Source organism: Dermacentor albipictus, chromosome 1 (assembly GCF_038994185.2).
Source record: "Dermacentor albipictus isolate Rhodes 1998 colony chromosome 1, USDA_Dalb.pri_finalv2, whole genome shotgun sequence".
Classification (NCBI taxonomy): domain Eukaryota; kingdom Metazoa; phylum Arthropoda; class Arachnida; order Ixodida; family Ixodidae; genus Dermacentor; species Dermacentor albipictus.
Window position 1 is genome coordinate 251,246,093 of NC_091821.1, and position 13,118 is coordinate 251,259,210.

At 43.3% G+C, this 13,118-nt stretch overlaps 1 protein-coding gene across 1 annotated transcript; it reads left to right on the forward strand.

Annotated features, from left to right (window-relative positions):
* The first annotated feature begins 3,995 nt into the window (after positions 1-3,995).
* LOC135900883 (uncharacterized) lies at positions 3,996-7,500 on the forward strand. Its single transcript, XM_065430480.1, has one exon. It carries the CDS (start codon positions 4,187-4,189, stop codon positions 5,312-5,314), a length of 1,128 nt encoding a protein of 375 aa, XP_065286552.1. The 5' UTR covers positions 3,996-4,186; the 3' UTR covers positions 5,315-7,500.
* The last annotated feature ends 5,618 nt before the right edge of the window (positions 7,501-13,118 follow it).

Genomic DNA, 13,118 nt, shown 5'->3' on the forward strand with positions numbered 1-13,118 from the left:
CATTTTCAGAGCAGAAATGAACGGGCCACACTCTTTAACAGATAAGTAGTATGTGTGGTTCAAACAAAAATAAAACACTATTTTGACTTGGTGTAATAAATGTCAACGTGTTACGACGTAAATCAGGCTCTGAAGTGCAGGGAACATAGAATCAAAAACATTTCAGTCACATCTGTTGTAGCTGTGGAACTTTGTAGCACAATCATCCAGTGATGCTCATCACATGTATGACTTATAAATTTCCTCTCAATTGCAAATGCTTGCAGTTTTGATTTTATCTCACTTTTGATAGGCAATACACACGACATTCTGAATTAGGATAACAGCTGTATCAAGTCTGAAATTCTGCAGGGTCTGCATGTCATTCGCTCTTCAAGGCATAACAAAAGTACGCAGAAACTGACCTGAACAGGCACGAAAACAGTGCAATTGTGTCTCTCTGTTCCTGCTTCAGTTTCGATCATTCTGTATCGATGGGATCACTGTATGTTGTTAAAAGACTTGCGATAAACAATAGCAGCTTCATTGTAGGTAAAAATAATGTGACACTAGTGAAAATATTCAATATGAAGGTTTTCACAAGATTGCCGAGCAGGTGAGCAAGTCTGTAGTAAGATTACTTCAGTGCTATCATGCCTAAGCTGTGGATTATAATTCATAATTGGTATCGCATGTCTCGTCTTCTTGTGTCTGTATTAAGTTGTGCTTTTCTTGGACTATGAACTGACTACAAGTGCTAGTTGTCCTCTGTGCTGGCAGCAAACTGGCTGCTCAGTGAGGCCGTCACAATGAAATGACTCTTCCATTGCATTTAATTGTCCTGAGATTAAAAAGGGTAAGAGCATTAAAACAAATAACCATCACAACATATCAACAGCTGGGATTTACTTTTAGTTGCTTCGAACAACTGCAAACAAAAACGGACGTTGCCGTCGTCGATGGCTTAAGTATGACTGATAGCGTCGGGTATATCTAACTCTTCCTGCTAAACCACTGGCTTTCTCATACTCAAATTTTGCAGAGGTAGCATATTGCAGTTTACTTTGATACCGCATTTGAGGGGATTACTTCTTACCAGTTTTGTCCATGGATGGGGCCGCAGGTACTTGTCCGCTTCCCACCATTGCTGCCATACAATCGCTATGGCCATTCAACTCTCACTGTTTCTAGCTTCGGAATGCATAAACACGGTCGCGACTTCACATAGAAAAAGATACACCCTTTGGGGTGTATCTCTGCCACACAACGACAATCGTCATCTGCCTTGCTTGCGTTTCCTGTCTTGAAAACGCCGCGCCCGCTACTTTCCTGTCGGGAGTGCTATGTCATGCTGATAACGCACATGCCGTTCGTGACTAAAGTACCGGGGTCGCCGCGTTAAAGAAAGGAAATGCGGATGAGAAGGGATCGTTGTGTGGCAAATATACACTCCAAAGGCTATAAACTTTTCTTACACTCTTAGAAAAAGTTACACCCTTTAAGGCCTATCTTGTCTCACAACGGTAATCGTCATATGTCTTGACCGCGTTTCCTTTCTTTAACGCTGCGAGCCCGGTACTTCCCAGTCACGAACGGCATGCGCGTTATCAGTGTGACGTAGCATTCTCGACAGGAAAGTAGCGAGCGCCGAGTTTTCAGGAAAGGAAACGCAAGCAAGGCAGATGACGATTATTGTTGTGGGACAAATATACACCCCAAAGGGTGCAACCTTTTTAAGGGTGTAATGAACGGCGTGCCCGTTATCAGCATGACATAGCATACCCGGCAGGAAAGTAGCGGGCGTGGCGTTTTCAAGAAAGGAAACGCAATTAAGGCAGATGACGATTATAGCTATGTGGCATATACACTCAGAGAAATTTACACCCTTTGGGTCTTATCTTGTCCCACAACGATAATCGTCATCTGTCTTGCCCGCGTTTCCTTTCTCAACGCTGCGAAACCGATACTTCTTAGTCACGAACGACATGCGTGTTATCAGTGTGACGCAGCATTCTCGACAGGTAAGTAGCGAGCGCCGAGTTTTCAGGAAAGGAAACCCAAGCAAGGCAGATGACGATTATTGTTGTGGGGCAAATATAAACCCCAAAGGGTGCAACCGGCTTAACACTCTCAGAAAAATTTACACCCTTTGGGCGTATCTTGTCCCACAACGATAATCGTCATCCGTGCTGCCTGCGTTTCCTTTCTTTAACGCTGCGAGCCCGGTACTTCCCAGTCACGAACGACATGCGTGTTATCAGTGTGACGCAGCATTCTCGACAGGCAAGTAGCGAGCGCCGAGTTTTTCAGGAAAGGAAACGCAAGCAAGGCAGATGACGATTATTGTTGTGGGACAAATATACACCCCAAAGGGTGCAACAATTTCTTTCTCTATGGTGCAACCGTTTTAAGAGTGTAACGAACGGCGTGCCCGTTATCAGCATGACATAGCATACCCGACAGGAAAGTAGCGGGCGTGGCGTTTTTCAAGAAAGGAAACGCAATTAAGGCAGATGACAATTATAGCTACACTCTTAAAACGGTTGCACCCTTTTTGGTGTATATTTGTCCCACAACAATAATCGTCATCTGCCTTGCTTGCGTTTCCTTTCCTGAAAACTCGGCGCTCGCTACTTTCCTGTCGAGAATGCTGCGTCACACTGATAAGGTGCACGCCGTTCGTGATTGGAAAGTGCCGGGCTCGCAGCGTTAAAGAAAGGAAACGCGGGCAACACGGATGACGATTATTGTTGTGGGACAAGATACGCCCCAAAGGGTGTAAATTTTTCTAAGAGTGTATGTGGCATATACACTCTTAAAACGGTTGCACCCTTTAGGGTGTAGATTTGTCCCACAACAATAATCGTCATCTGCCTTCCTTGCGCTTCCTCTCTTGAAAACTCAGCGCTCGCTACTTTCCTGTCAAGAACGCTGCGTCACACTGATAACGCGCATGCCGTTCGTGACTGGGAAGTACCGGGCTCGCAGCGTTAAAGAAAGGAAATGCGGGCAAGACAGATGACGATCATTGTTGTGGGACAAGATACGCCCCAAAGGGTGTAAATTTTTCTAAGAGTGTACACTCAGGGAAATTTACACCCTTTGGGTCTTATCTTGTCCCACAACGATAATCGTCATCTGTCTTGCCCGCGTTTCCTTTCTTTAACGCTGCGAGCACGGTACTTTCCAGTCACGAACGGCATGCGTGTTATCAGTGTGACGCAGCATTCTCGACAGGAAAGTAGCGAGCGCCGAGTTTTCAGGAAAGGAAGCGCAAGCAAGGCAGATGACGATTATTGTTGTGGGACAAATATACACCCCAAAGGGTGCAACCGTTTTAAGAGTGTAAAAGCCATCTGTCTTGTCCGCGTTTCCTTTCTTTAACGCTGCGAGCCTGGTAACGAACGGCATGCGCGTTATCAGCATGACATAGCGTTGCCGACAGGAAAGTAGTGGGCGCGGCGTTTTCAAGGAAAGAAATACAAGCAAGGCAGATGACGATTATCGTTGTGTGGCAGAAGGGGGTAATTTTACTTAAGAGTGTAGCTGCTTTATTTTTTACTGAAAAGGAAAACTGTTTTGCTTTACCAAGTACGTACGTTAGGTACGGTGCCTTCATTACAGTTTCACAGGCAAAACGTTACGTTTACGTCACGTTACGAAAGTAAAACAGAGCCATCAACGCCATTTTCTAAGCGTCGCGCCTGCATCACGCCATAGAGAAAGGGCCGCCATAGAATAAAGAACAACTAGGGCCGCCGTAAGAGAAAGATCACGGAGATCACGGAGATAGATCGCGCTTTTAAGAAAATGGCGGAATGTCCACAGCCCCAAGTTCATCTTGAGACGGAATACTTGCAAATTATTCAGGCATTAAGACGTTGTGGGGATAGGTCGCATGTTCCCAGATCATTTACCTTATAAACGGTTTTTTTATTTTTAAGTTGCAACCATTTATGTTGCAGGTTGCAACGTTGAACCAGTTACGAAACTGTCTATAGTGTAGGGTTGACTCGTTCAACTTATTTTAGCGCGCCAAGATTGTGTCACTATGTTGGCTAGAGTGTATTGTGGGTGTTGGTCAACGGTGGGTGTTGATGTCGTCTGTTGCACGTATTTTGCGGCCAGTCACGACCTTCTGCCTGTATGCGAGTGCCCGGAGTGGAAACGGAGCCCAAACGTGACCTGTTGCAAATAAGAGACTGAAATGCATCTAGTTATCAGTCATCATCTCGCGATATTCAATATGTTTCGAGACGGAAAAGACAGCGAGCAAGCCTTGCTAGGCTGGAGTATGTTGGATCACGACGACAGTGCCAATGACATCTACGATTTCGACGAGTATTCGAGCTCGTCACGGCGCTTACCTGAAGATGTGCATTCAGATGTTGTTCATGCGTCTCAATCTGCTGATGTGCACTTCTTCGGAGAGAGGAAACGAGATTTGCAAACCTGTACGGTGTCAGCGTTACGATTGTCGGAAGCAAGAGCGGAACCGACTGGCGACCCTGCGACACCACAAAAGCTACCGAGCGACATGCGCCACTTAATTCCGAATACCTTGGCAAGCGCTTCATGGGACACTGGCCTCGAAACTAATACTTGGAGATCGTGTTTCGTAAACGATAGGACGCAAAGCAGCAGTATATGCGGCAGATCGGCACGCAGAAGGCGAAAGACCTGCAATTTTCAAGGTAACCAGTGCGTGATTGATGAAAGTAGCAGCGACGATTCCGTAGAAGACAGCAGTCATAAACAGGATAGGGCTACGCGAGCCCGTATGGCCATCGACGAAATAACCGAAGACGAAATAAACAGCTCAGCTGACGCAGAACCAACAAGACTACAACCGTTGTGCGCAGGATCGCCGATTTCACAAAGCGCTGTTCAGTCTGCTTCCAATGTTTGTGATGCACAGTTCAGCAGTATCGAAAGCCCTGCGCCGAGGCAGTTCGCTTTGAAAAATGGATTTGAAGAGCGTCTTTTGGTCTCCAGGCAGAAGGAGAGCGCGGACTTGACGCTTTGGAAATTCTACAAGGAAAATGCTAACTTTCCAAAAACATTTTCTCGTGATGCTCCTGAAACAGTTACGGCGAGGATACTTACCTTAGAAAACGTTTATGGCATCGCCTACTGTGCCTGTGAGGTTGATAGCCTCACACATGACATTTCAAACGTGTGCCTTACACTTCCATTGGAAATAGCCAAGCGCGAAAAGCTTGACCATGGTGCCGTCGTACGTATTTATCCTCCGTGGAGAGAGCACACGCTTTTAACTTATCCCGAAAAAATAATTTCGGGTGTGCAATGTTTCGAAGTTCTGGAAAGACATTAGCTGTACAGTATAGATTTAAAAATGAAAGGTGTTGCTGCCATTAATGTATAGTTTTAAGGAGACATTATTATTTATGTGCCTTGGTAAAAGTTTCTGTAATGCCAAAGTCTCATTGTCGACAGGCTTAATACGGCCCTGTTTTAAGTTTGCTTCGTTATTACAGAAGAGCTTTTATAGCACTGAGCAGTTCTCAATTTTAGAGCCAAGCTTTCTTTGCCTAGCCCTCCTTGGTTTGGTGTATGTTCTGCAAGTAATGTTGCTGACCAACAAGTAGCGAGTCCACCCGTTCTGTGCCATCCAACCTTTAAATAATGAAATAAAATGTATATATAGCGTTGGCTCATACATATCTCTAAAGCACACATACTTCTCAATGGAATTGTGCACAATATTAAATGTCTTGTTTGATGTGCTTATATGTAGACTACCCGTTTGTTAGTCAATTAGGTATGTGCCACCAGATGCTTCGACCTATATAGCACAACATTTTGACCGACTAAGTAGTTTGAGTGAGTGCCTTTCTGTGTAATTGCACAATACATCACGACAAAGGCTATGCCATAATCTTGGCTCATGCATACCTCTAAAGCAGCCGCATCTCTTAATGGAATAGCACAATATTCAATGGCTTCTTTGATTTTCTTGTATTTGGTCTGCCCCACTTTCAGGCCACTGGGTACGTGCCACTGTACCCATTCTTGGACAATCCCCCAGAAAGATTATGGGCCGCTGTGACACAAGGGGTATAGAAGCCTTATTTGAGACACCTGTCATACGTTTCTCTGGTACTCGCCTCTCAACATTTTTTTCTTCACAAGCACTTTGCATCGTTTTCTTCCTTGTGACACAAGAGCACTAATATCTACAGGTGACAATGCTGTGCGTGACCTCCACTAGTGCTACTACCTCGCTAACTTAAACAAGCTTTGTGTCAGCTCTTCTTTCAATAGCAGTCTTAACTTTTATATGATGAATAGTTTGCTGATCACAACCCCATTCTGCAGCCCTTGGTTTACACTGTCGTGCCAAGCTTACTTCATTTGGATATATCTTATAAAGGAAATAAAAGCACTTGAAAGCCAGGGTTTTAAGGAAAAAAAAAACTTTCAGCTCGCTGAGCACGAGTTGATGGGCTAGTTGATTTGACATACTAAGGCAACAGCACAGGAAAGACAAAGAACACAAGAACGTAAAAGTGATGCCACAAACACTGAACCGATTTTATTGCTGGTGAACCACAATCTGTATATACAGAACATACTTGTGGTAAGCATGGAAAAAAAGCAGCATCACAAACAAATATATGTTATGATTGTCATAGTCTATTGCAGCATGCAGTCAACTTCTATAACTGCACAGAAATTCAAGTTTATTGTGTGAAGCAGTATGCAGAATAAACATGAAAATTGGTACGAAAACAGCTTCGTCTGCATTTTACAAAAGCAAAAAAATGGCACAGACACCTTAATCTTGTAGCCTTAAGATTTTTTCGGTTTCTAAAATTTTGCACATAGCTAGTTTTTTGCTAGCGTCTACTCACTATCCTTGCCTTATAAAATTCTGGGATACAGCCACAGTCCCTGCAGTGGAAGGCTAAATGCCCTGAAACGGCTCTTATCTCCCCTGAGTTTCTTGAGACAACAGCTTGTTTGTCCTACATACATTTTTTTTTTTTCATGACAGTAGAATTGAATAAAATATTTTAACAGCTGATGCTGTGTGCAGCCTTGGGCTTATGGGAGAGGCAATGCATGTACGGGATAACCTTCTTTTTTCTTTTCCTGAAACTTCAGTTTTACAGCTGTCAGTTTTTTGTACACTTCAGGAAGTTGTTTTAATGTAAATACAATATAGAGCATGCTATTTCAGGGCATTGTCTTCCACTGCAGTGACTGTGGATGAGAGTTTGAAAAGACTGATTGTGAGTGGAAGCCAGAATAAAATTATGTATGAAACTTTAGAAGCTGCAAAAATCTTGAGGTTGCTGGACACTTGTGTCGGCACCCCTTCACTAGTACATTTGCAAAAAACTTAAATTCCTACGCAGTTATAAAATTGATGTATTGTAAGAGACTATAAAACTTTTTGTATTCATGCTGCTGCTTTTTTATTTTCCATGCTCACCACAATGATATTATGTACCTATCACGTCGATTCATCAGCAATAAAACTTGGTTGTTAGTTCAGCGCTTTTGGCATCAGTTTTACATTCTTGCGTCCTTTGGCCTTCCTACACTGTTGCCTCAGTACTTTCAGCTCTCTAAATATGTTTTCTGATTGGTGGCATTTTTTTATGCTTCATGCAATGACATAAAAGTCCAAACCACATTAATGCTTTATTTGCATTGTATAGAGAAACACAAAATTACATGGGGTTCCAGACAATGAAGAAGGAGTTGTGAAAACGGCACTCATGAAACATTAATATTTTTTAACCTTGAAGTTAATTTGCTATGTACACAGTCTTGCTAAACACATGCAGCAGCTTTACTTACTACGTAACAACACCTGCCATAACACATTATGGAGACCATGTGATTACCATATGGAAGCACACTGCAGAGGTTTTGATGGCCGTAGGACCCACATTGTAGATAAGGTAATCATTATAAAATAGTTTTACGAATGCACTTGCATAAAGATCTATCCACATAGTAAACATTTTCCATTGTCACATACAGTAGCAAAAACCACATCACTTCTAATGAATAGACATTACAATTAATCCTGTGATTTGAACGGACACAGTGCAAAATAACACTACGTGAGAAAGGGACAGACTATGGTGCTTTGGTTGTTAGTTTGCACAGTTGTCTGTCCCTTCCTCACATCCCGTTATTTTGCGCAGTGTCCGCTCAAGTCATGAACCAACCAGCCCAAATGTGTTCGCTTCTGCAATTATTCCCTACTGTTCTGTTCTGCTAGTACAGGTGTATTGTGAAAGTTTTCTTGGTCTCAAAAGCCCTGCAAGTACGCAGGTAATATGTGATGTTAAATTTTCTAAAGGCATTTTTGCTTGTGCGTTTTAGCCTTTCATTAGTTAATAAGTTTACGTAGAAAAATAGATTGTTCCTACAGGAATGCTTCTGAAAGCAGTGCTGCATATTTACATGGTAAAAACCCATCATGAAAGTTGGATGGGTCCCTTACAGCACAATTTTCCTGCAATCATAAGATTTTTTTTTCCTTTATGTAATAAAGTGGGGAGAGGTTACAACTGGCATGAGAACCTAGTGCCGAGACAGACACACTATTATTGAACAGACGAAGATGAGGAATACAACAGCCATGGCTAGGGACTACTGGCTCATGCTCTTGAGCTGCAACTTCCCCACATCGGCGTTCAAAGGACACAGGTGTACAACGGCACACAGCTTAGACCTGTGGGGGGTCTGCAGCACATGGTGTGCAGCCTACAGGCCAGGTAGCATTGACACGCATGAGTACTTAAGGCCCAGAGCACAGAAGTTTTGGGAGTAAGCAAGTCAGCATGTCTCAATGTCAGCAGCACTAGCAGCGTATGAGTGTTTGAAGCTGAGCTATCTGCTTTTCGTTCAATATGGCAAATAACACAGACGATGGGATAGGAGACACAAACAGCTAGTACTGTCATCCCAGAAGTCATTGATGCAGGCATAGGGTGGCAGCCAGCCATAGTGCTATGGGAGGCTCCTGCTCTCCAGACAGGGCATGTATGCATATCACATATGCAGCCATGTCAACCTTAGGATCGGCCTTGTCACTTTGTAATCAGTTTTTTCATACTGCAGTGACAGCTGAACTACTGAACTGTTGACATGCAATCCTGTCATTCCCCGTGCAAGGAAGTGTGGTTGCTGAAACTTATTCTGTTAAAGATAAGTCCCATACGGAGCCTAGGTCCTACTCGTAACAGGCAGCCTTCCACATAAAAGGCTTGCCAACCGCAATGGTTGGCTGCTCCCCTTGTGGACAGCTCTACGTGGCGTGAGTCGCTGCTATGGCCTCTTAGCAGAGTGTCGTTTTTGAGGTGTGCCCTGGTACGCTTTTTGGAAGCCAACCTGCTTGGAGCCTTGAGGAACATGGAAGACCTTGGGTGACTTCAATGTAGCCTGCCCTGCTGCCGCCACGTCTGGTGCACAAGCAAGCGAGGCGCTATCTGTCGTGGCACTGTACCATTGCTAGATTTTGTCACAGGACAATGCCATTGTCCTTTCAGAAGTGGGTGGTAATGTGGGATCCCAGCAGCAGGATAGACAGCGTATAAAAATCAACAGAGGAGGTCAACGAATGTACTAGCAATTGTTGTGGCCAGCTAGCTGGGGCATCAGGGCCCTTTGCCACAAATGTAAAGCTCCACCTCGCACAACCACACACTGTATGGCATGGTATACAGATCCAACCTAACTTTGGATGTCTCTTCGCACAAGACATATTAAAAAAAAAAAAAAAGTCTGCACACACATTCATGTGCACGAATCCTTCTTCAAACACTTCACAGTAATTTCACATTTGTTTCCATTTTAGACAAAAATGTATCATGCCATGGTGCATGCCTTTACCTACGTTACATTATTTATTTATTTTTTTTGCAAGACACAATGACATGCTTCACCATGTTACATTATTCAGTAGTTGGCAAGCATTACTACAAATAGCCAAACATAAGTGGGCAGTTGGCTTTCTGCTTTGCTACACCCCAGGAAAAGGGTCATACCTAGTGCAATAAACAATGTTGAAGAGCTGCACTACTCAGCAATGTTTGTAATTTGCCAACACAATTAGCACTTGCCTTCCCAGACCCTCTTCAATTTGAACCTTTGCACAAGAAAGGACCTGTGCCTGCACAGAGGCATGCAATTACTTGGTTTAATCATCTTGTGCCTTAATCACACCTTACAATCCCAAATCAAAGCACTGAACACAATATCCGATTTTCTTGGAATATTCAGTTATGGCTGAACTATGTTATACTATGATTATTAGAACTTGCCTACCTGGGATATGAGGGAATGATATGGTGGCTACCTGCTGGCGATTTTGTGTGCCACTTTTTTTCCAGTTGAAGAACTATCATCTACCACAGGGGGCATAGTTGCTCTTCAGACGGAGCACTTACTAAGCGAGCAGGCAGAGCAACTAATTTTTCTTTTGCATAATTAGTTGCAGTAATCTAATCAAGGATGCATCTTTTTTGGGCTGGCTCCAGATTGGTCACCTTGTCTGGCGTAAGTATTATTTTGATATAGACCATTATACTAGTCACTCGGGTATTGAACAGTACTATACACAGCTTCATATACTAAGATTCTTATTGTGGAGTTCGTGATGGTACTGTTGTTTTTGGCTTCATTTCTAACCCCTGTGATCACTTTTGAACATGCATAACCAGCCAGATGTGCTGTCATGTTCTTTTTCTATACTCAAACAAATTGTGGCCTACTATGCCTGACCATTTGCAAGGTGCCCAATAGAATGCACTTGCAAAGAGAATTGCAATGAATATGAATAAAACTCTGACCATTTTGCTATATTTTTCTACATTTTGGAAACAGACAAAACTGTTTGGGCATAAATATTTAAGTCTGTACCTTTCAAACATTGGTATTTGATTCTAAAATTTTACTGAAAACCTCTTGTGAAAAATGATGAGAATACAACCAAACAAACTTTTTACTTGGGAGATATACCAGACTCCTTACTCGTTAACACAGTCAATGATTGGCTGGCTTATACATATGGTACTTATTGTATTATGAAAGCTTGCAATTATTTCCATTGGCATATTGAAGCTTATGCTTATTCAGTGAATTTGCTTTACCAAGAAACAGTTGAATCTACAAACTAAGCATGGCTGGATGAGGTTGCAAGTTGCCATTAGAGTTTTCATGTTCTTAAAAGAGCGTTAAAAAGCCATATTCTCAGCCTCAGTTATTCAATGTTCACGAATGGTACTACTCTTGCCATATTTAATTTGGTTTTTATATTGTGCGCATCTGACAATGTTTTACTGCCCATGTGACTCATGTGGGTGGTAATATACATATAAAGCATGTTATTGCTCATTTATTACAAAGAAAAGTAGTTAAATACACAAAAAAAAACTGTAGGCTAGAAGATAATGCAAACATGCCAAGGAGGGTTGTTCTCATACCTTACATCTATCAACTAGCTTAGAACTCAAGATATGAAAATTCTTGGGTATGCAAGCACCATAATCAGGTCTGAACATTTTGAAACAAGCACAGTGCACAGAGCATATGGCTCTAATGATACCTGATCCTAAATTGTATGTAGCGGTGCTTCTCGCACTTCTACCAATTAAATTTTTTTATCTCGTACAGCATGTACCGCTTATAGCGCAAGTTGCCGGTGTCGCGAATATCCTCACTATAAGTGGTACCAAAACATTTTTTCAAAGGCTGCACATATGCAAAACATGTAGGCCAAGCAGCTGCACATATCCAAAAATTGATGCATGCGACCGGGATCTTTGCAGCCGTTTAAATTTACAAACATTTAAAGGTTAATGTCCAAGCACCTACTGCCTTTGCATGAAGCAGACAAATCTTCATTTATAAAGGAAAGTCACCGGCTAATTTTTTCAGGCGATCTCAGTTATTCGAATGCCCCGCAGCACTGCCATCAACTCCACAGATCTAATGCAAAATGGAGACAAATTTCGGACGCAGTACAGTGTCTTGTCCGATTGGTCGGACTGATTGGTGTATGCGCGGAGTCAAGAACATGGCGACGGCGGACCAAGTTGCCGCCATTCGAATGTTGCCCGTGCCAACCCATGCCCTCACTTTCGTTGCCAAGGTAGATGTTTCCTATGCTTTCCAAGTACCATACAGCCACTGCAACGCATTTTGTTGACTCAGCACCAAACTGCAATTTTGGTCGCAGACTCCAGACGAGGCGCGCTGGTTAGGTCTAGCTAGCGGAGGAGTTTCCAACAATATCGGCTCCTCACATAGACGCGCATCGCCATGTGCACCCTGAAACCATACTGAAACCGCGTTCAGTGCCGAGTGCACCGATAAGCGCCCGAGCAGTCTTCTCCGTCGCCTAGGCAACAACCGCGCCAATCGCATCGCGCTGCCACAATTTTTTCTCTTTCCTTGTTTGTTCGAGTCTTCTCCATATCGCCCTCGTTGCGCTCCTCTACCATCGGCCGGCACATTTGTCAGTGGGATTTTCCAGCGGAAGCCGCATTATAACCGGTATTTTGTCTCATGCGGCTGTATTGTAAGCAGTATACACATACATGGTGCTATGGGTGGGTAAACGGGAATCGGGAAAAGCGGCGTTATAGCCTGTTCTGCACTAAAAACAGTTACGTTACAAGCGGTCTAAGCTGTACTGCAATAATGCGCATGTAACAGCAACTTTAGATATAGAAAAGGTCTTAGACGGCGCTAACATTTCCCATGTGGCATAGACATAAGCGCAGATTGCTCACACTGTTCTGTGCAGATGGCTTTAGGGAGAAAGGAAATGTCAATCATGTTCTTGAGAATGTAAAAGCCCCTCTTTGTGCAAGCATTAAGCATAGAGCAAAATGCTTCCACATACAGGCATGCTGGTGCATCAGATTGAAGAACAAGCTCCACATTATGGAGCAGACTTTAAAGTGCTTTCCCAACTCTCCAGCATGTGCACTGCCTTTAATAACTTGATATTCTACAATTTAGGAACAACAGGGGAGATCTGTAGGAATCCAATTCGCAGACTGTCCATTTCGGCTGCTGCTGAGTGTCGGGGGCCACTCGCCTCTTCCTCGCTCGTACAGCTGCATCCAATTAGCAGCGGTCAAACTAGA